Source organism: Saccopteryx leptura, chromosome 1 (assembly GCF_036850995.1).
Source record: "Saccopteryx leptura isolate mSacLep1 chromosome 1, mSacLep1_pri_phased_curated, whole genome shotgun sequence".
In the NCBI taxonomy this organism is placed as follows: domain Eukaryota; kingdom Metazoa; phylum Chordata; class Mammalia; order Chiroptera; family Emballonuridae; genus Saccopteryx; species Saccopteryx leptura.
The window spans coordinates 167,026,945-167,051,052 of record NC_089503.1 but is presented as its reverse complement, the minus strand read 5'-3'; the positions used below and the strand labels follow the sequence as shown (position 1 = coordinate 167,051,052).

Genomic DNA, 24,108 nt, shown 5'->3' with positions numbered 1-24,108 from the left:
TGGGGCAGAGGCCAAGGAGCCATCCCCAGCGCCCGGGGCATCTTTGCTCCAATGGAGCCTTGGCTGTGGGAGGGGAAGAGAGAGACAGAGAGGAAGGAGGGGCGTGGGGGTGGAGAAGCAAATGGGTGCTTCTCCTATGTGCCCTGGCCGGGAATCGAACCGGGGTCCCCCCGCACGCCAGGCCGACGCTCTACCGCTGAGCCAACCAGCCAGGGCCCAGGTTGATTCTTTATCCACTATGCCACCACAGGTCAGGTGAGAATAAAATATTATTACATTTATAAAATAAAAAACAAAGCAATGGAAAAAAACAAACTCCATTGTGGGCAAATTATACGTGGCTTTTCAAAACTAATGAGCTGTACTGATTTTGTTCAAATTGCCATGTAAGGATCCTCCAGCCCCCACCCCACCCCTTTTTTAAAAAGAAACAGATACTCTGAATTCTCAAATCTCTCACATTTTATAAAAACACACCTTAACATCGAAAAAAAAATGTTGCCAAACTGAGTATAACACCAGAAATAATTAAGATTTACAATTTGTTCTTAACTTGAAATTTTGCTTTGAAAATAATACACCTTCCTGAAGTTTTACAATTACATAAATAAATAACACCACACACATGAAAAAAGTTTGTGAAAATAAAATTGGGATGTTTATTACTTTTTGTACTGGCAGCAATGAAAACCACTAAGAGAAACTGTACTTTTGATCTTTTCAAATGATCTGCATTAAAATCATACTTTTTCAAATAATTGATATAGGAGATAAAATTTCTTTTAAAATCCTCAAAATATTTAGATATCAAAGACACAAATACTGATTTTTTTCCCCCATTAATGAGGAGAAGAAACAAGAGAACCAGTTTAATTAAGACCAGACATTTATAAATTTTAAGCATTTAAACTGAGTTAAAAGATCAAAGGATTAATGATAACAATTACAGGTAGAGAATGTCATCTGTGCATTTTCTAGATTCATTACGGTAGTTATATATCCAGGGAATCAACAGAGGTCCTCAGATCCAATGGAAATAATGGAGTTTGGGCAAGCACTCTGAACAGGACTTTGATTTGCTAGGCACGACTACATGCACACAGTGCGGGCAGGGAGACTTTCGTGAACCCATGCATGAGAGACAGGACAGACGGGAACTACCGCCAAACGTGCACTGCGTCAGTTCTTTGTCTTTCATGGTTTCCAGGAGAGAGAGGCGGAAGCGGAAATGGGTGCCCATCCCAAGCATCCTCTTCATTTGGTTTCCTGTGCTTTCTTTGCATTCTGTTTTTCTTTTGCCTAGAAATTAAAGATAGCAGATTATCAAATCTTAAAGGTCTGTTTTAGAGCATATTAAAATAAAATGTGTCTGAGACGGCATTTTTAAGCTAACAGGCTTCTACTGCCTTGTTTATAAGACTCCTAGAGCATTTAACTTTTATAACTTGAGACTTGCAACCAGTCCTGGACAATTAAATAGTATAATTCACTCTCTATCAAAAAGGGTTATGTTTAGTTTCTACTTTCCTGTCAAAACTTGAAATGTATTACAGTAATTGTAATAACTTAAAAATACATAATTACCCATTCTGTAACTCATATTAATTCATAAATATTTCAAAACAATATATTTGTATATGTTCCCATTTCTCATTCAAATGGAATATAAGAAAAACCCTATATCAGTTCTGCATATTTGAATGAGTTTAACACGAGTTTAAGTAACTATCACTATTAAAGTCTTTATACTGCATGTAATTATAAAAATTAATCTCAATCTATTATGTTTCTAAATTTTTAAGCACATTTTTATTAGCAAAACATGGTTTTTTCCATGATATAATGACTTCTGTTTTCAAAGATGAACAAAAATATATTTTTGCAAAGGAAGCTGATTTTCTGGTAGAGATTAAGCATTTAATTCTAAACACTGATGTAAAATTTTGTGGGTGTGAAATTGTAAATTGCATGAAGCTTTTTAGGAGCTACCCTGAGTTCCTCCAGGATCTTTCCCATGACCTTATTCTGCACTTATCAAAAAATGCTCTTCAGCACAGTACAGTAATTATTTAAGTTGCTTAAGACAGCAGAGATGTCTTATTCACGTGTGCAGCCACAGACTTTAACAGAGTGCCTGAACTAGAGATGCAGCTAGATGAATGAGTAATTAAAACATTTCAAAAATTGTATTCATATAATGATCTGAATTCTTGAGAACTTAGGAAGATAAAATTGCATATGTACAGGAAACAAGTGCAGCTCAATATTGTAAGTGCAATATTGTATATGCAATCAAAGAACAGTTTGGAGAAACAAACAAAAGCTAGGAGGTCAATAACAACCTCTTCATAAAAACAACGCAAGCTTAAGAACAGGCAGCGTTGGTGTTCCAACACCAGGCGTTCTTATACTGCCACCTTGTGTCCAAAATGGGAACTAAGGGATCACATGGCTCTAATGCAAAAGCTGTAAAGCTATCCCTAACAATGCTCTTTTTTTAAAAAAACCCTGGAATTATTCTGTCATTAAAACCAAACAAGAATTGTCCTTTTCCACAGCCCTGGCCAGTTACCTCAGTCAGTAAGAGTCTTGTTCTGTAATAGCAAGAACTGTCCTTTTCCTAATTTGCACAAAAATATTTATCTATAGAACAATTTTATTTATTTATTTAAAGGTTTTATTTATTCATTTTAGAGAAGGGGGGAGGGGGAGGAGCAGGAAGCATCAACTCCCATATGTGCCTTGACTGGGCAAGCCCAGGGTTTCGAACCGGCGACCTCAGCGTTCCGGGTCGACCCTTTATCCATAGAACAATTTTAAAGCACTATATAATTTAGCCTGACCAGGCAGTGGTGCAGTGGATAGAGCGTCGAACTGAGATACTAAGGATCCAGGTTCGAGACCCCGAGGTCACCAGCTTGAGCGCGGGCTCATCTGGTTTGAGCAAAAAGCTCACCAGCTTGGACCCAAGGTTGCTGGCTTGAGTAAGAGGTCACTCGGTCTGCTGAAGGCCCATGCTCAAGGCACAATGAATAACTAAGCAGTCAATGAATAACTAAGATGTCGCAACGAAAGACTGATGATTGATGCTTCTCATCTCTCTCCGTTCATGTCTGTCTGTCCCTAGCTATCCCTCTCTGACTCACTCTCTGTCTCTGAAAAAAAAAAGTACTATGTATTTTAAAATTCTTTAATAACATTTGTCTGCTCCTTAATAATATTTATCTCTATATAAATCTGATATAGCATATGATTTAGCACAACAGGCTACATTATTATCTTATTTTTAATAGAGAACTATGTCATCGTGTTTCCTACAAAGAAAGTGATAGCTAGGTACTCTGTTAACTGAGCAATTTTGGGAATCACAGGACCGTAACTGTTAATCTAATACTTTAAAAATCAGTTTTCTATGTTGGACTTTTATAACTTTAATACTCTTAGATACATGAACAGAAAAATGTATTCCAGAAAGAGAAGATTTAGCAGTCTTCTGCAATTAATTTTTGCATTTAATGCTAAAAGTTGCAGCACACATTTCAGGATCTGGTTAATAAGGTACACACAGAAACCTTACCTCACAAGCTTGTGTTTTTTTAGAATTTATGATACTATAGAACACCTGGGTTGAAATGTAGCTTTGCTTCATAAGCTGTTAAAACTAATAAGGAAAATTAACCTACCAGGTGCTAGTCTCTAAGCTAATAGTCCAGTATTTTATTTGCCCAGTCGTGTCTTCTCAAAATGTTTCTCAAAATGTGACACATAGACCGGCTGCCTTAGACTCGCCTGGGGGGTGGGGGGCTTATTAAAAATCCCTTCCCCTAGATCAGAGTTAACTGGGGAAGGTCCAGGGGTGGTCCCTTCCAGAAACCCTGATTTACAGTTTAAACTTAAAAACGATTTAGAGGTGTTTCATTTATCCAACAAGTATTTTATTTAATATTTAAGTTACTTACAATGAAGAAAAAAAATCTTAGAATTTCTGTTTCACTAACCAATGCTAGTTTCCGTCAGTGGAAAGAATACTAGCTTTGGGATAAGAAAACCTATTTCTTCGTATTGGCTTTGTCCATTCTAGTTCTAAATTATGTAATAATTCAAATTTTTACTAAATAAGAAAAAACAATTATTTCAATTATTAACATTAAAATTTGTTTTTAGCTTAAAAAAAGGAAAATGTCTTAAATGTTCCTCGAGTGTAGCACAGCTGTTGTGACGCTAAAGCGTCTGGAACAGCAGGCCACCCTTGTTTCTACATTACTAACACCTAGTTGGATTAATGCTCACCTACAATAGAAAACAGCAGGTAAAAGCAAACAAAAGTCAAAAGACCTCAACACATTTTACCTCTACTCAAGCCAAAAAAAAATTTTTTTTTGTTTTTGGGCAATCTAAACCTGATTTAATATAGTCAACAATATTATAATAACTACCCATGGTGCCAGGCAGGCCGCTGAATGATCAGAGGTCACCTGTATAAATAATGTCGAATGGCGTGCTGTATAACTGAAACCAATATAAAATAGTGCTGAACGCCAACTGTACTCACAAAATACAATTAAAAATAAATAAATTCTACAAGAACCAGGGAGAAAAGTTTAAGTATTCACCAGTAAAACCCTTACCTTTTCTACTAGTGGTATTAACTGCTGGTGTTCTGCTAACGTCTTTAACAATTCCATAATAAAAGGCAGGTAATTATGCTTCCTTCTGATATTTTCAATCTGAAAAGAAAACAAAGTATCAAACTATACCAGTTTACATTCCCACTATATTTCTGAAATTTTAATTTTTTGCATACAACTCAAAAAAGGAATGGGGAAAACACCTCTATTCTCCAAAGAAAGACATTGGAAATAAAGAGATTCTGTTCTCACTGAGAAAAAAGACTAACGGAACAAACAGGCAGCGTCCCTTGGGCGTGGCTTCCTATTGTAGGCTTTTAAAATGTCTAAGCTGAAACTGTTTATGAAAACTTAAAGCAAACTTAAGAAGACCCACATGACAAATGAACACTCAGGTTCCCTACCACATCTATCCAATAATCAGGCCAAGCATTATGAGACCAGTTTTATTCTGTGATCAAGATTATCTTTCTTGGAATTATTTTTGATCAGAAGAGGGCAGACTGTAGGGGACTCTGTGCTTCCATGGAAACCCCCGCACTGAGCACACCCTCTCCACTTTCCCGACTCTGGCCCCTCGCTGCCGCTGCCGCTGAGCTATGGATGAGGTATTCCACCTGTCACAGTTTCGACTGACTTCCCTCCCCTGGAGAGAAAGAGTTTCCACCTTCTGTAAATTCATCTCAACATGCCCTCATCCAAATTTGAGCTTCTTTGATTTCTCATATGAACTATTGCGCCATCTTACAGAATTTCTTAAATAGGTTAAAAATCTGTTCGCAATAATACTTTTTAAAAATTTTTAAGAAGCCTGACTAGGCGGTGGCACAGTGGATGGAGCGTCGGACTGGGATGCGGAGGACCCAGGTTCGAGACCCCGAGGTCGCCAGCTTGAGAACAGGCTCATCAGGCTTGAACAGGCTCACCAGCTTGAGTCCAAGGTTACTGGCTCAAGCAAGGGGCACTCCGTCTGCTGTAGCCCCCCGGTCAAGGCACATATGAGAATCAGTGAACAACTAATGAACCACAAAGAAGAATTGATGTTTCTCATCTCTCTCTCTTCCTGTCTGTCTGTCCCTATCTGTCCCTCTCTCTGACTCTCTCTGTCTCTGCCACAGGAAAAAAAAACAATTAAAAAGAAAGAAACCTCAGTTACTTTTGGACAGTGCCAGGTAACCAACGCGTTCTGAAAACTAATCAATAACAGGAGAAAAAGGATCAAGTATTCAGCGTGCCTTCGTGTCAAAATATACCAGTCCACATTAAAACATGAAAGGAACAAATTAAAGACATACCTTATATCTTTTTAACTTCTGTACTTCTTCTTCAATAAGCATCTGATTTTTGGCGACCTCTGACTGAATAGCACTTAACATATTACCCTGATCTGTATCCATGGGTTCCTCCTTAGGGGAAAGAAATGAAATAACACACCCTAATAATTGAAACATACAATTCTTATTCGTAATACAGTAATAGAATACCAGCCTAATAAATGCAATCAGAGGACAAGAGCCTTAAGTAATACCTTCTGTATTTCTATATTCTACAATATATAAAAATGTTCACCTAAAAACAATCTATAGTGTAACATACTTTAATGCTATACCTGTCTGTTCAGCTATAAATTTGTTTAAATATGTGCTTAAGAAAATGTGATCAGCCCTGGCCGGTTGGCTCAGTGGTAGAGCGTTGGCCTGGCATGCAGGAGTCCAGGGTCCAATTCCTGGCCCGGGCACACAAGAGAAGTGCCCATCTGCTTCTCCACCCCTCCCCCTCTCCTTCTTCTCTGTCTTTTTCTTCCCCTCCCACAGCCAAGGCTCCATTGGAGCAAAGTTGGCCGGGTGCTGAGGATGGCTCCATGGCCTCTTCCTCGGGAGCTAGAATGGCTCTGGTCACAATAGAGCAACACCCCAGATGGGCAGAGCATCGCCCCCTGGTGGCCATGCCAGGTGGATCCCGGTCAGGAGCATGCGGGAGTCTGTCTGACTGCCTCCCCGTTTCCAACTTCAGAAAAATACCAAAAAAAAAAAAGAAAAGAAAAGAAAATGCGATCAAAAGAATGTAAAAAGATATTTGTTATTTATCCTCTTGTCTATTCTATTTGCCGCAGAAAGATAGTCAATCATAAAACTAGTAAAGATCACATGTCAATCTAAATATATACCCAACTGATTCCGTGAGAAATGTAGTCTAATTTGCTTAACTATGTAATGACAGTAATAATGAATTGCTAACACTTATTTAGCATATACTACTTGTCAGTCACTGTTAGTAGTAGTTTATATATATATTCTCTCAGTTAATTCTCACTACAACCTTATAAAGTAAATACTATTATCCTCATTTTACATAGGAAACTGAGGCAAAAAGAAGTACACTCAAATTCACACACCCACAAGGCGGCAAAGCCAGGAGCTGAACCAAGGCAGTCTGACACCTAAGTGTACTCTGTAAACCAACACTCAGGATGCTTAAGTCTATGTTTAAAAAAAGAAAGCGCCCATCTGCTTCTCCACCCTTCCCTCTCTCCTTTCTCTCTGTCTCTCTCTTCCTCTCCCACAGCCGAGGCTCCATTGGAGTCAAGTTGGCCCGGCCGCTGGGGATGGCTCCATGGCCTCTGCCTCAGGCACTAGAATGGCTCTGGTTGCAACAGAGCAACGCCCCAGATGGGCAGAGCATCGCCCCCTGGTGGGCATGCTGGGTGGATCCCAGTCAGGTGCATGTGGGAGTCTGACTGCCTCCACACTTCTAACTTCGGAAAAATACAAAAAAAATGAAAGAAGGGAAAGGGAAAAGGAAAGGAGTAGTGAGGAAGGGAAAAAATTAATTCTTTCTGAGAATAAACTCTGTGCTTAAAAACATGGCCACAAACCTCAGCAAGCTGTCTTTGCAGCTCTGCTATCTTCTGTTCATATATCATTTTTCTGTCAGACACGATGGCCATTAAGTTAAATCGAATTTCACCTTCACTGTACCTAAAAAGAGTTAAAGGTTATAATGTCATAAAGAACTGTAACTTTATTAAAATTAAGATCATCTATTGTGATTACTCGATGATGCTCTTGGACATCAAAGTCAATGGTCCATGTATTAGAATATTCACAGAGTAGCCTGACCAGGCGGTGGCACAGTGGATACAGCGTCAGACTGGGATGTGGAGGACTCAGGTTCAAGACCCCAGAGGTCTCCAGCTTGAGCATGGGCTCATCTGGTTTGAGCAAAAATTCACCAGCTTGGACCCAAGGTCCCTGGCTCGAGCAAGGGGTTACTCGGTCTGCTGAGGGCCCATGGTCAAGGCACATATGAGAAAGCAATCAATGAACAACTAAGGTGTCACAACAAAAAACTAATGATTGATGCTTCTCATCTCTCTCCCTATCCCTCTTTCTGACTCTTTCTCTTTAAAAAAAAAAAGATTCACAGAGTAAACATGCCAATTCTCCTCAAATTGATATAAATGTTTGACACAATTTTTATCAAAATCCCGGCAAAAACTAACAGGCAAGGAAATACTAAAATGTATACCAGAAGGCAGAGGATCTATCATAGCTGAAACAATTCCAAAGGGCAGGATACAGCTGGTAGTATCAGTCTACCTTAGGCCGAGACTTAGGGCTCCAGCCATCAAGACTGTAGCGTGCCTGACCAGGTGGTGGCACAGTGGATCGCGTGTCGACCTGGGACACTGAGGACCCAGGTTCGAAACCCTGAGGTTGCGGCTTGAGCACAGGGTCACTCGCTCTACTGTAGCCCCCCGGTCAAGGCACATATGAGACGCAGTCAATGAACAACTAAGGTGCCGCACTGAAGAATCAATGCTTCTCATCTCTCTCCCTTCCTGTCTGTTCTTCCCTTCATCCCTCCCTCACTCTCTCACCAAAAAAAAAAAAAAAAGAAAGAAACAGAAGCTCAAAAACAAAGCTCTATGAAGTAACTGTACAAAATATCTAACTACACAGAGGGGTGCATGTTTAACTCCTGTAAAGACATGCTGACATGTTACTCTGTAGAATTTAGAGATTTTCTGAAATAGATTCCCTGAACACATTAACCTAATCAAAGGCAGATATTCAGTGAATGCTGCTAAAATAAAAATGAGATAAAAGGTTTTAAAATGTTGAAAAACCAGAGGTTCTGGCAGCGAGCTTAGCTGGGCACTGACTTCTGTATCCGCTTCTCTATGACGGGCCTCACAGCGCTGATCCAGTCGTCTTGACTGCACACCCCTGGAGAAAACACAGTGCAGCAATGACAGCAGCGTTAGTGTTACTTCAAAACCTTGGTCCTGGCCCTGGCCAGTTGGCTCAGTGGTAGAGCGTCGGCCTGGCATGCAGGAGTCCCGGGTTCGATTCCCGGCCAGGGCACACAGGAGAAGAGCCCATCTGCTTCTCCACCCCTCCCCCTCTCCTTCCTCTCTGTCTCTCTCTTCCCCTCCCGCAGCCAAGGCTCCATTGGAGGCCCGGGTGCTGAGGATGGCTCTATGGCCTCTGCCTCAGGCGCTAGAATGGCTCTGGTTGCAACAGAGCAACGCCCCGGATGGGCAGAGCATCGCCCCTGGTTGGCGTGCCGGGTGGATCCCGGTCAGGCGCATGTGGGAGTCTGTCTGACTGCCTCCCCGTTTCTAGCTTCAGAAAAAATACAAAACAAACAAACAAAAAAACTTCGGTCCTCAGAAGCTCTTTTTATACACAGATATTTTACAAAATTCAGTATGGGAAAGCATAACTATGTTCAGCTTCAATTTTTCAAATTGAATTTGTTGGGGTGACATTGGTTAATGAATTTACATAGGTTTCAGGGTACAATTCTGTAATAACTCATTTGCGGATGATATTGTGTGTTTAACTCTGATTTGCTTCGTTAACTATTAAGGGGAAAGAGAACTGTCATAATTTACATTGCCACATTATTTTGTCACATAGTAGGTGCTAAACAAATGTTTAAGAAGGAAGGAATTAGGGAGTTATCTTATTAAAACTCATAATTCTGTGAAGTGAGAATAACTACTTTCATTTTACAGATGATGCAACTGACAGCTAAGAAAATCCAGCCCCCGGTTTAGTAGCAAAACAAGGATTCAGTCCTTTTCCGTCTGACTCCCAGCACCGTAACAAGAGAAAACTGAAATCCTCACAGGATGTGGAACCAGCTCTACCCAGTGGTCCTGATCCTCTCTCCCCACATAAGTGTGAGCGCGGCCTCCAGGTATGGGGCAGAACCGCATTCTCTCAGCTTTCACTTCCTTTATATTCAAGCGTACTAATGAACGGGGGTGCTGATGAACGATGGCCCACCAGATAGGAGCCAACAGAGAGAATGTGGAGGTCAGGTCAACCATCAGATGAGGAAAAGACAACATCCACTGAACTGAAAGAACACTATTCATTTTCTATACCAGACCTAAGAAATAAATATTTTTAGATTTTGAGGTAACATGCTGATCTGCATTAGGTAAACCTTACTGATCCTATACACGGGGCATGTTAAAAAAAAAACAAAACCAAAAAACAAAATGAAATTTTGTTATATTATTTCTTGTGTAAAAGTGTAAGTTTTATAGACAGCGGAAAACATTAGCTTGACTTAAAACAGGCTTTGGGAGGACTTAAAAATGGCACTAAATTAAAAAATAAATAATAAAAAGAACTTAATGGGTAAAAATAAGGATCTAAAATTCTTTTCGGGGCCTGTTATTTCTGTGCTCTGTGAGGGCCACCAGTGTGCCCTCACCCTCAATGACTATATATCATCCTTGCCTGAACAGGCGGTGGCGCAGTGGATAGAGCATCAGACTGAGACGTAAAGGACCCAGGTTCGAAACCCCAAGGTTGCCAGTTTGAGCGCGGGCTCACCAGCTTGAGCACAGGGTCACTGGTTTGAGCCCAAAGGTCACCGGTTTGAAGCCCAAGGTTGCTGGCTTGAGCAAGGGGTCAGTGGCTCAGCTGCACCCCCCACCCCCGTCAAGGCACATATGAGAAAGCAATCAATGAACAACTAAGGTGCTGCAACGAACAACTGATGCTTCCAATCTCTCTCCCTTCCTGTCTGTCCCTATCTGTCCCTCTCTCTGTCTCTGTTTCTGTCACCAAAAACAAAAACAAAAAAATCCATTTATCATCTTTGCTTCAGGTTAGAGGCAGGGTGCATCAGGACAAGCCTACCCTTTGGCACCAAGGACAGCACATCAATGTACTATGTAAACAGAAAATTTGAAGAAAAACATTTTTGTGTATTTTTAAACAATGAAATCAAAGTGACTGAATGATCTGATTGCAAATAAAAATACTTTAGTGAGAGATGATAAGAAATGCTTACTATCCCTTATCAGGTTAAAAATGACAAGAATCACTTAAGTTCACTAGATGAAGTAGTTTTTAAAAGCTAACTAAAAAAAAATTATAAACTATGTAATCTAGAGTTTAAAAAGTCTTCTCTTAGAAAAACACTAGAGCAGCGGTTCTCAACCTGTGGGTCGCGACCCCGGCGGGAGTCGAGCGACCAAAACACAGGGGTCGCCTAAAGCCATTGGAAATACATTTTTTCCTAGATACATTTTTTCCGATGGCTTTAGGCGACACCTGTGTTTTGGTCGCTCGACCCCCGCCGGGGTCGCGACCCACAGGTTGAGAACCGCTGCACTAGAGGTTGCAATTGCATTCAGTAGTCAACATGTCTCCCCATCTGTTCATGTCACTGAGTACTGAGGAGGGTCAGGCTGCCCTGCCATCACCTTCCCCTTCAAACCTGAAGCAGCACTGAGGTGGACACAGAGGTGGACATCCAACCTCTGTTCCTGGTCAAAAGGGAGACACCAGGTCCGGAAACCGAATTACCTAAATCAATTGGTCCTTCTCTTAATCCATCTAGTTCATAGAGTCTTCCGTTAACCGGAACGTAACTGACAAAGTGAAAAGCATCCTCTTCTTTTGCTGATGTCTTTGCATCAAATTCAAACATCTGCTGTCTGCAGGGAAGAAACACACAGTGAGAGCCGCACTGGCAAAGAAAGGGATGGGGTTCACTGCACGTGCGCTCTCTTACCTGGCGAAGCTGTTGTGCACCTGTCGGATCACATCCGAGTTGCTCAGCGCCAAACCTTTCATCTAAAAAACAATTTTTAAGGTCTTCCGTTAAAATAAGAGCCATCACAAATAGGGCATTTTAGGAATAATAAGACTGTACTCACAGCTGCATCAAAACTTTGTGAAAATTCTTTAAACTCTGATAATGTCTCTCCTAAATGGACATCCTGGTGAGTACAGTTCAATAACACACTTACTATGGCTTGCGTAGCACAAGCATTGTTAATTACCTATAAAACAGAAAAAGCAAAGTATCAATAATTTGTTGGGGGGGGAAAGCAGCTTTTAACTGGAGACAATGGCCCCCCAAATATAAACCTAATAGTTTTCCAATTTTATTTCATATAGTCTTTGTATAAACGGGTAGTATGTTTAACTTCAATTCTAATCTAGTTTCATGAATTTGGTGCAGTTCTGGAGTTGAAGATTCTAGGAAACTAAGTGCATTAAATGAACGCGTAACATCCCTGACACCAGTCTGGGGCAGGGCGACTAGCCCAATCTTTCCTGATCTAATATGCCCGCAAAACTCACCCTCCCCTCCGGTTCACTTCTGTGCTAAAAACTATCTTCCAACTGATGGCTTAGAGAAAAGTAACAGAGCTAGAATCCAATTCATATGGTTGCTCATTTCTTCTAACATCTCTTTTCATTAGCATCACATTTCTTCAGTAAATTTGGGTGAAAAACTTTACTGTTTATAAAGGACACTTCATAAGAATGGTTAACTAAAACCTTGGAAGACATTAGACGTATTTCTTTATCTTGGGCCAAAATTATTAAGGGCGAAATTATGTGAGGATGGGGTAGGATTGAAGTTGGCAGGTGGGAAAATATACACTTATTCACACACTCTTTCAGAATCATGACACATTAACCATTTGAGTAGTACAAACGTTCGTGTATGTCCTCGTGCCTCCTGACCATCCAGAGTATGATCGATTTATTTTAAAAATGTGTAAGGCAACATTAAAAAAAGGCAAATGTATGTTCCTCTTGTTTCTATTCATTGGTTATCAAACAAACATGATTTTAAGTTAATAAAACTATAACTGGAACTAATTTCATTTTGTTAAAAACTCACTCCCAGGGGTCAGTGAGCATGAGAAAAACACATTACTCAAAGGGTTAAGAACATAACAAGCACCCACTGCCAGGCCAGATGCTGAGACATGGCAGAGAATACTATCTATCACACATGCCTATGACCTAAAGACTTGATAATTCATCACTAGAAAAAAACTTAAAAAGTAAAAAGAACAACTCCTTCCAAACTCATCAAATTTATACATTGTGTGCAGCTATTGCATATCAATTACATTTCCGCGGAGACAGCAGAGCTGCCTACACCGAACCCTAACTCACTGCCGTCCCCCACATCTCATGCCTCTCCCCGCTTGTGGTGCCCAGTGACACGTTCCTAGTCTTCCTCCCTTTGCCCTACAGCTGGTATCCTCTGGGGTGGTCCTCGGGCTCTTCCCCATTAATCCCACTTAACCTCGAGCTGCACTGCTAAAAGAAGCTTCCTCAGCTCCCCCTGAAGAGGCAGGTCCCGTTTTTTTGCACGAGAGGTCTGGCCTTTGTCCTTGGCTCCTGGGCCCTGATCTCCAAGTTCATGGAAAGCCATATCTCACAGAGTGCCTTGTTTCCCCAGAGGCTCTGGGCCGCCCAAATGGTCTCACACTGTGACTGAGGGTGGGGTTGTGGGTCAGCAGTATCCGCTCCACCTAGATCATCCTTGTGGGTGTCACCAGGTCTCGTTGATCTGACCTTTCTTGTCAGTGAAATAAATGGCCACTAGACAATGATGTTTCACAGAGAAGCATTACCAAACTGTCCTTCCTGATACCTTATATACAAACGGTAATGACTAGAAAACAATTTTTTTCAATATTTTATTAATCAATGATCCAGACCCACAGACCTCAAGTTAGAGCACAGGATTAGCATTAGGTAGCCAGTATTATTATCTCTCTAAAGTCAGTTCATCAGGGAGCTCAGCCATTTTTAAGAATATAAGGGTCCTGAGAGAAAAAAGTTTGTGGACTGCTACATTAGGATCACCCGGGAGGAGGGTGGTAGAGCCCTGTTTATAAAAAGGATTGCTCTCAAGACTTCAGGATACCCAAGGACCATACCTGCTTGGCAAAAAATATCGTGTCAAGTCTGGAGTCCTGAACCACTGAGCCTGCAGGTTCTTCTCCTGGCTGCCACTTGAAAAGAAAAATGAGCCCATGCACAGGCCTACAAAATAAAATACAAATCAGTGACGCCAAACCCTGCTTCTTTTTATAACAATTGTCAATACATTAAATTTTACTCAGTTACTTAACAAATACAATGCAAATAAAGTAAAATCAAAACTTGTTTATAAAGATTTCTACTGCTACTCAGTTACTAGAATGTTGCCTGAAACAGGCTAATAAACTTTAAAATTACATCAGTTAAAACAGAATTAGAATAAAAGGTTTTTTCTCAAATCTGTGAATTACTCATTTGTGCCTTGTACCATTTCACTCAAAAAGAAAAAACCAGAAGCAGCAGCTGGCCTAGACTGAACCCCAACACGCATGAAGAAGGTTCACTCAGAAGTAAACTGAAGAATGGAACAGAGGCAGAGGCGGGGTCACAGGGACCAGAGGGACGGCAGTCAGAGGGAAGGGGGATGAGGGGACGGGATCAGAGAAGGTGAAGGTGAAGGGATTAGTGAAATTATATATACATAACACATAGATACTGGTAACAGGACAGCAAATCCTAGAGGGAAGGGGGGATGGAGTTAGTGGAAGGAGGTTAAAGGGGTGTAATGGGGGACATGGGAGTGGGGGGTGAGGGAATTATATTCAGCGGGACACTTGAATCCATGTAAACACAGTTAAGTTAAAAATTAATAAAAATTAAAAAAAAATAGTTACAGGGATGTAAAGTACAGCATAGGGAAAATGCTCAATAATCTTATAATAACTATATATGCTGTCAGATGGGTAAGAGACTTAACAAGGTGATTACTTCATAATTTATATAAATATTTAATCACTATGTTGTATACCCAAAACTAATATAATATTGTATGTCAACTGTAATTGGAAAATAAAAATAAAAAAGAAAACAAAAAAAAAAACAACAAAGAAAAGAAAGTTCACTTAGGAAGTGTGCAGAGAACATCTGATAGCATCCACCTGTGGAATATGGGAGTCACTCCGCATGATGGTTGGGCGCTGGAAAAGTCCTCACCCTACAGTGTGAATGGAAGCTGTCACCTGGCACAGGATGAAGTCACCACTTTCCTAAAGGAACTGATGCTGCCTGGGAAACATGAAATCCACCCTCTAGGACTCTCTCTAGACTCTTCCACAACTGCGTTCCATGCAACAAAAATCTTTACTCTCCTTTCAAGACAGTTCCAAGGACACATCTTTAAGTAACCTTCCCCGGTCACTCAGCCAAGAGTGACCTCTGATTCCATCGAAAGAGACTGCAACTTTTATGGGGAGGGGGGCGCTGGGGGAAGGAAACCTTCCTCGTCTCACCATGAAAGCAGAAGCCCTATCCCAGCAGTCCCCCACTGTCCCTGGTAAAGCCAGCTAGCTACTTGTCTCCAACCCAACAACTCCCCAGTGCACACTCCTCTGGCTCTTTCTCTGCGACATGGTAAGCTCGTGGGGACCTTGAGGTGGGTGTGAGGGGAGGCAGGCATAAGGAGAGGCTGGGGGTGGGGGGTTCTAGTCTGAGGGATGGAGAAAGAGGAGGCTCCTGACATCTGCATTTGGAACCCAGACTGTGACCTCTTCAAAAAAGAATGTGATAATATGGAGACAAGTTCTGAGTTACTATTAACAGACATTATTAAGTATGTTTTGGAGACTGACCTCTTATTCGTGTCTGTTATGTTAAAATGTGCTCCATGTTCTAATCCAAGATCAGTAAGTGGATGTTGTGAAAAAAATCAACCAACCAATTACTTCGCTTAAATGGCATTACAGGGATGTATTTTTTTACTCCTTTGCAAGCTACTTACCCGGGAGCCTCGGGTTCTTGGCTATAAAAGGAGAATAATAATTCCTATCTCACAGGACTCAAAAAAGACTTGCAAGGGATAATGTATTCAGTCTATGGTAATCCAAGTAAAATAAACAGACAAAGCTTTGCTTAAGTATAGACATATTTTTAATGCAGCTAAAATTATACTTACTTTAATTTTTCAAAATTCTCAGGCTCTAAGCTCCATATTTCTTCTACTTGGGCTCCTCGGCAACCTGAAATAAGAAGTTATTTCCTTAATAAACAAAACACGAAACTCACTTTTTCCCTCCACCGTTAAATATAACGTTAACTGAAAGAAATGCACATTTGGGGGACAGTGAGACACAAGAAATTAAAAACAGTAAAACAAATAAAATAAAGTTCATAGATCAAGCTGAATCCTGTTACATCTTTACTGTGCTCTAATTATTTACATGGGAAGAGAGTGTTTTCATGACTTAAGAAGGACCCCACTGATCGGCCGCTCCATGACCGCCCCTTCTGTTTCTCTGTGGCTTTCCGTCCACTTCATCCACTTGATCACTGAGCTTCCTCAACTCGGCCCTTGGCCCTCTTTTTTTCTTACTGTGCAATTTGTTTTCTAAGTGGTAATAAATAGCTACCACTTAACAGTGACTTTTATATCACATAAATAGTTCTCACTCTTTTCCTAAATTTCTGTTCTATACTACAGTGTGTCTGTAAAGTCATAGTGCACTTTTGACCGGTCACAGGAAAGCAACAAAAGACGATAGAAATGTGAAATCTGCACCAAATAAAAGGAAAACTCTCCTAGTTTCATACCTGTTCAGTACAGTTCGATGTGGGCTCATGCACAGATTTTTTAGAGCTCCTTAGGTAGCTATCCCGTATAGCCTCTACAGACTCGTCACTGACTGATGGCCTACCAGAACGGGGTTTCTCCACCAAACTGCCGGTTTCCTTCAACTGCTTATCCCACCGAGTAACGTTATTCCTATGTGGTGGCGCTTCGTTATAAACGTGCCAATATTCACATTGCACTTTGGTCACTGATTCTAATTTAGCGAGCCTCAGAACACACTGAACTTTCCTCTGTACCGTCCACATCTCGACTGGCATGGCCATGGGCTGCTCCACTGTATACACGGTGTTAAGTCATCATCTGTGCGTGCGCACATGCTGCCACATCATCCTACAGAAACTGGGAGGGTTTTCCTTTTATTTGGTGCAGATTTCACATTTCTAACGTCTTTTGTTGCTTTCCTGTGACCGGTCAAAATGCATGACTTTACAGACACACTATATTCTCAACGACATCCGTTCCCCAAACATGCTCTTCCCCTGAAACAGTGGTTCTCCACCAGGATTATTTTTTGTCCCCCAAGGGCCATTTCATAATACCTGGAAGCATTGTTACTGCCACTATTTCCACAGTGAGGGGGGGCAGGAGGGAGGACTTGGTGGCATATCTAGTGGGTGGAGGCCAGAGGTGCTAAATATCCTAAATTGCAGGGACAGCCCTGCAAAACAAAGCTTTATCTGGTCCAATATGTCAACAGTGCCAAAGCAGAGAGACCCTGATCCAGTGCTAGGGGTCACAGTAATGGCATCCTAGTAAGAGCTTGCCCTCCAAACTGCCATGGTTTGCATATGGCTCCTCCACTGACTAGCTGCATGATCACCTAACCTCTGTGCTGCCCACACCTACAGAGTTGTGAGGAATAAATGAGATAATTTATTATCCATGACACATGTAATACAGTACCTGGCACACTCTACAGGTTCACTAAACGTCAGCTAGTATTACCACAAAACAAACAAGAAAACAGCCATATATACCAGTGCCTTCTTCTATGCATAAAGTGCTTTAAATGCATTTTCTCTAATCCCTGCAAAGCACATATTTATGTGAAAAAAGGCTTAGGGATGTTAAGTGGCTTGCCTAAATTTACTACAACTAGTATAAGCCAAAAAACTCATTAGAACCCATGGCTGGCCTGACCAGGCGGTGGCACAGTGGACAGAGCGTCGGACTGGGATGCCGAGGACCCAGGTTTGAGACCCTGAGGTCGCCAGCTTGAGCACAGGTTCATCTGGTTTGAGCAAAAGCCCACCAGCTTGGACCCAAGGTCACTGGCTCCAGCAAGGGGTTACTCGGTCTGCTGAAGGCCCACGGTCAAGGCACATATGAGAAAGCAATCAATGAACAACTAAGGGGTTGCAATGCGCAACGAAAAACTAATGATTGATGTTTCTCATCTATCTATCTGTCCCTGTCTATCCCTCTAACTCTCTCTCTGGTCTCTGTAAAAAAAAAAAAAATAAAACTTGTTTAAAAAACAAAAAAAAACCCGCGCTGGTTTCAAAGTCTGGGTACCTTCTCACATCCCAGGTTATTTCCAAGTGAGAGCTGGAGAAGCCTGAGTGTGGCTCTTCCACAAAATTCCACGTGCAGGCACTACCTAGATCAGGAATGTACCTGCCTATATAGTTTAAGTTTAAAAAATTTGGCTCTCAAAAGAAATTTCATTCGTTGTACTGTTGATATTTGGCTCTGTTGACTGAGTTTGCTGACCACTGGCTTAGCCTGACCCGTGGTGGCGCAGTGGGTAAAGCATCGACCTGGAATACTGAGGTCCCTAGTTCGAAACCCTGGGCTTGTCTGGTCAAGGTACATACAACATGCAACAAACAGCCAATGAACAACTAAACTGAAGCAACTATGAGTTGATTTCTTGCTCCGTTCCCCTTCTCTCTCTGTAAATTCAATAAATAAAATCTGAAAAAAAAACAAAAAGAATCAATGGCTTGCCTGACCAGGCGGTGGCACAGTAGATAGAGCATCGGACTGGGATGCGGAGGACCCAGGTTCGAGACCCGAGGTCACCAGCTTGAGCGCGGGCTCATGTGGTTTGAGCAAAAAGCTCACCAGCTTGGACCCAAGGTTGCTGGCTCAAGCAAGGGGTTACTCAGTCTGCTGAAGGCCCGCGGTCAAGGCACATATGAGAAAGCAATCAACGAACAACTAAGACGTCACAACGAAAAACTGATGATTGATGCTGCTCATCTCTCTCCGTTCCTGTCTGTCTGTCCCTATCTATCCCTCTCTCTGACTCTCTCTGTCTCTGTTAAAAATAATAATAATAAAAAAAAGAATCAATGGCTTAAAAAAAGGTGGGGCCAACCAACCATGTGACTTTGGGCTTTCACTCCATAACTCCATTTGCCCTGCACAGCATATGTCTATCAGGTGCCCACCCACTCTGGTATTAAGAGTAATACGTATGTATAGGGAAGGAGAGTTACTATGGTGTTTGTAATAGAGAACTAGAAACACCTGTTGCTAGACATTCACATCGAGTAAGCTGGGAAAATAACCTTAGAAATGTGAATCTGTGTTTACTTGTATTAATGTTGGAAAGTTGCACAGAACACTAATATAATTGTTAACACTTGTTACTGCTGTTGGAAATCAACTGTAAAGAGGCCAAGCAGTATAACATTGTGTATAGCCTTCCAAAACAACAAAAATCCACTGAATAAAAGTGTCCCCAAATCCTCTGCACAGGAAGAATTTCCAGCAGTAACAGTTTACATACTTTATGCTGAACACATACACATCTCTTTGTTGAAGGAACACAGAGTATTCCCTGCTAGCACCCATCTCCTTACATACCCTCAATATCTAGTAATAACAGCCTTGTGTACATTTTCATTTCAAATGACGAATGGTATAATGGAAAAGAGAATGATTCAAGAGACCCGGGTTCCAAGCTCAGTTCTTAGCCTTCTTGTCAAGGAAACACCTGGGTGGCTCCAGAAGCTATTCACCTGTGCCTCAACTTGTGGGCCGGAGTTACTGTGGGTGACGGAATCCTGCTGGACACCCTCCCTGAGGGACCAGGTGGATTCCGCTGCCCTGCACACACCCCACCACACCTGGGTTCCTGATTGCCTTCGACCGAGAGGAAACGTCAGCATGCAACAACCTTCAGGGGAAATCCTCCTGGCATTCTAAAGTAAACTTTACAAGAGAGAAATCAAACAGACTTGGTACCAGCCCGTGGGGCAGGTCGGATTAATCAGAGGAGCTGAGGGAACTGCATCTTTGGGGTGGAAAGGGAGATCGGATGTTGTGGAGAGGTGGTTCTCAGTGAGTTTCTCCTGTTTCTGCTTGTCTTTGAAGAGGAACTCCTGGAATTGTTCTCTTTTAAAAGATGTTAGTATAGTAAACAGACTTGGAAGGTAGAGATGGTGGCTCTCTCAGGGCCAGAGGAAAAATTTATCTGCTGTGCATTGTAATACCACCTCCCCATAGCCAAAGGTTTGGGAAGGTTTGCTAGCAGCCTCTTTACAAAATTGGCAGTTCTCTATAAGCTCAGCTACGACAGATTCCTGCTTGCAGCATCTACGTGGGCCCCCTTCACTCCCATGACTCGAAGGTGGAGGGAACCAATGAAAACATGTCTCTGGCTACCTTCTGTGCTACAAGTTATACAATCATTTCTCATCTCTCAAGCAGAAGCTCTCTGCTGGCATCTGTACAACAGTGGCAAGCTTACCCTTAGCTGACAAACGGCAAAATCTAATACTTCAAAATTCTTAACAGATGTTGGATTTTGTCAAACACTATTTCCTTCTATTAAGATAATAATATTTTTATTGTTACGTCTTTTAGTATGGTAAATGACATTGACACTCAGATGTTAAACCAACCCCGAATTCCTGGGATAAACCCTACTCAGTCATGATATACTGCCCATTTATTATAGTACTGAATTGGATTTGCTAAAATTTTATTTACAATGTTTGCATTTATATTGATAATGGATGTAGGTCTGTAGTTTCCATTTCTCATAATGTCTTTGTCTCATTTGGGTGTTAGACTAATGCTGGCCCTCACAGAATAAGGAAGTATTCCCTCCTCTACAATTTTTTCTCCATTTTTTCTCTAATAAATAGTTATACTGCTTATCTATTTCTTTGATTGAGCTTAAGGAATTTGTCTTTAAAAGAATTTGTCCATCTCATTTGTCAAATTTGTTGGCATACAGTTAGGACATCCCCTAGTTATTTACGATCTGTCCAATCTGGAGCGATAGCATCTCTTCCTTCCAATATCGGTCATGTGTGCTTTCTGTCCTCTCCAGATCAGTCTGGTTAGAGGGCTTATCCATGTTACTGTTCGTTGAGAAACCAGCTTTTGGTTTCATTGATTTTCTCCACCATTTTTCTCTTTTCTGTTTTATAAATTACAACTCTGATCTTTATTATAATTTCTTTTCAACTGTTTACTTTAGACTTACTTTGCTATTCTTTTTCTAGATTTTTGAAGTGAGAGGTAGGGTCATTGATTTGTTATAGGAAAAGTAAACCCACTCTCTGTTACTTCATCCTGGCTGGAAGCGGAAATTCACAGCTTCTATATTTCATTGGTGGACGATCAGTTTGTTTTGGGGCCTTTATAAATTATGTATGCATCATACCACCTAAAAGTATAGTTCTGTTCCATCAGTTTCTTAATTTAATAAAGACTTTGCTTTTACCATGACTTTCTATCCCACCAAATTTTGTATTTACACATTCACTCAATCCACATATAATTTCCCCTCAAAAGGGAAACTTATAATAGCTGTTAATGGAGTAATTCATTTTAAAATAAACAAATTGGCCTAGCACAATATTTCTTGAAGGTAAGTTTAATAGTTCCTACCAGGGTTTCGAAGGTAAATTTTATGACTAAACCTGCAGACATCTCAAACTCAGTGTGTGTTCAAAACTGAACCAGTCTTTTTTTGTCCATCAAGCCTGATCCCTCATACTGCACCAGCCAGCCAGGCTGGAAACCAGGTAGTCACTTTCACCTTTTCCCTATATCCAGTCTGCAGGCCTGTGGATGTCAATGAAGCAAAATGAGTGAATATGCCTCCCCGTCTCTAACCCATGCTGTAGGTCAAGCCAGTCATCTCAGACCCTTTCAAGGGACTTCCCAGCTTCTCTCACTTCATTGCAATCTACTGCACACTACACCTAAGTAGTGTTATTTTTCAGTTATAAGAATGTCATTTTGGCATTGAGACAGCTTTGCCAGTAAAGCCCTCAGCAACTGCAGGGCAATCCACACTCTATGGCAGGGGTCCCCAAACTTTTTACACAGGGGGCCAGTTTACTGTCCCTCAGACCACTGGAGGGCCAGACTATAAAAAAAACTATGAACAAATCCCTATGCACACTGCACATATCTTATTTTAAAGTAAAAAAACAAAACAGGAACAAATACAATATTTAAAGTAAAGAACAAGTAAATTTAAATCAATAAACTGACCAGTATTTCAATGGGAACTACGGGCCTGCTTTTGGCTAATGAGATGGTCAATGTCCGGTTCCATATTTGTCACTGCTAGATGTAACAAGTGATGTGACGTGCTTCCGGAGCCATGAGGCGTGCATCCCACGTCACTGGTAGTAGTACTGTATGTGAGTGATGCCATGCTTTGCGTCTCTCACTGACCACCAATGAAAGAGGTACCCCTTCCGGAAGTGCGGCGGAGGGGCCGGATAAATGGCCTCAGGGGGCCGCATGTGGCCCGCGTAGTTTGGGGACCCCTGCTCTATGGCATACAATCTGTTTTCTGTTTACCTTTTGGTTTCAGATGCAAATACTCCTCCAGTTCGTTATATTTATATTATGTTGTAGTCACTTTGCTGGCTGTTTCCCAAGCCGCACACTTCAACATTGCTACTGTTTATCTTTTTCTTTCTGCCTGTGTCCCTGTAACATTCTGTTCACCCTTTAACACAGCAATCAATACCCCTCATTATAGCTTGTCAGTCTTTTAGGACAGCAGCCATGGCTTATTCACCTTCAACATCTCCAAACCTCCCTACCAGTAAGTGTGCCTGAAATACAGTAGGTGAACAACATATGGTGGATAAGTGATCTTCCAAATATTCGGCTGTGTTCAAATATAGACAGTATCTATACCCAGGTTTATTATTCTTACTCCGAGTACAGGCTTTAACACATTAGCTAGAATTCATTATAGTTGGGAAAATGTAACTGGTAAAAATAAACTTACTGCCTCCCAAAAAGAGGCTGGGAACAAGAGGAACAAGAAAAGGGTAAGAAGTCAAATGTGCTCATGATTTAGGGTGAAAGACAATGACGACAGCCAGGAGGAAATGAGAAGCAAGCACGTGGCCTCCAAGTCGGGAGCACTAACTAGCTCAAGAACCCACACTTCATAAAGCGTCCACCTGGGACACTGAGGTGGCCTGGGCTTGCCCAGTGAAGGCACATATGAGACTTGAGGCTTCCTGCTCCTCCCTCCCCTTCCCTCTCTCTCCTCTCTAAAATGCATAAGTTTACAATGTTTGCATTTATGGATGTAGGTATGTACTTTCCGTTTTCTCAAGAAAGAAGAAAAACACACACTTGATTGGGAGCCAAAGATAAGCAAGGAGTGGTCCCAGCGCAGAAGCCCGTCGGTGCCCAGCAGCCCGCGAGCGCGCGCGTCCGCAGAGCTGCTCACAGGCTCCAGGTGTTCTACTCAGAATAACTAGAATCCCAGGTTTTTGGACGGCCGGGCCCCGGGCTCGCCGCCGTCCAGAAGGCACACCCTCGCTTTTCCTGCAAGACCAATGGCCCGAGACGTGCACCTGGGCGCACCTGCCAGGGATGCAGGGCGCTCGGCAGAGATGTGACGGGGACAAGGGAAAAGCTGGTGCTTAAGCGGCTGGGGTGGGCTGGGGACGGGGCTGTCATTTCCACTAAATAAGTAACTGGGAGCCGGATCCCGAGGGTGCGGCAGTGCAGACACACGCGGTCCCAGCCCTCGTGGTGTGACTCTCCAAATCACTGCCGAAACGCGCCCGCCCCGGGCAGGATGGGGGCGGCGCCCTGCCTGCCCCGTCTTCGGGTCCCTCCGGGTCCCCGCAGTCGCCCGCTTTTCGACATGGGGCGGCGGTGGCCGCAGGGATCCCCTTCGTGCCCAGCTTGGGCCTCCCCCGTGTCCCCCGACCCAGGACGGTCCCCTTAGCTCTCACCGAATCCTTTAATGAGCTCGGTGAAGACCCCGGGGTCGCTTTCCATGAGGCACCACTCCCCAGCATTGCCCGTCATGGCACCGGCCACACACCGCCCAGCTCCACCGCGGACGCTGGCCGCCCCGGCACCCGCTGCCGCCGGCCACTGATCGCGGCAAACCCGCCGCGGAGCGCGTCTACCCCGCGTCACCCCGCCTACTTCCCGACAGCCTCCGGGGGCCGTCCCTACAGCGCGCCAGAGCGCGGGGGACGCTCTAGCCGCCTGGAGCCGGAGAAAATCACCCCGGGCCAGGCGGGACCCGTAACAGATTCGGAAGGGGCGGGACCAATCCAGGGGGCGGGGC

At 42.5% G+C, this 24,108-nt stretch overlaps 1 protein-coding gene across 3 annotated transcripts; it reads right to left on the bottom strand.

The window, feature by feature from the left end:
- Positions 1–635: 635 nt before the first annotated feature.
- Positions 636–23,995, bottom strand: UCHL5 (ubiquitin C-terminal hydrolase L5). 3 transcript variants are annotated; one of them, XM_066379909.1, is made up of 11 exons: positions 23,765–23,995; positions 15,906–15,969; positions 13,852–13,957; positions 11,818–11,943; positions 11,673–11,734; positions 11,465–11,595; positions 8,794–8,857; positions 7,504–7,606; positions 5,924–6,034; positions 4,629–4,727; positions 636–1,299 (listed from the first exon to the last, which is right to left on the bottom strand). In XM_066379909.1, exons 1-11 carry the CDS (start codon positions 23,838–23,840, stop codon positions 1,255–1,257), a joined length of 987 nt encoding a protein of 328 aa, XP_066236006.1. In that variant the 5' UTR covers positions 23,841–23,995; the 3' UTR covers positions 636–1,254. The 3 variants fall into 3 exon arrangements, with proteins under 3 accessions (XP_066236006.1, XP_066236008.1, XP_066236009.1); XM_066379911.1 differs by having other exon boundaries at positions 5,924–6,031; XM_066379912.1 differs by lacking the exon at positions 11,818–11,943.
- Positions 23,996–24,108: the final 113 nt, after the last annotated feature.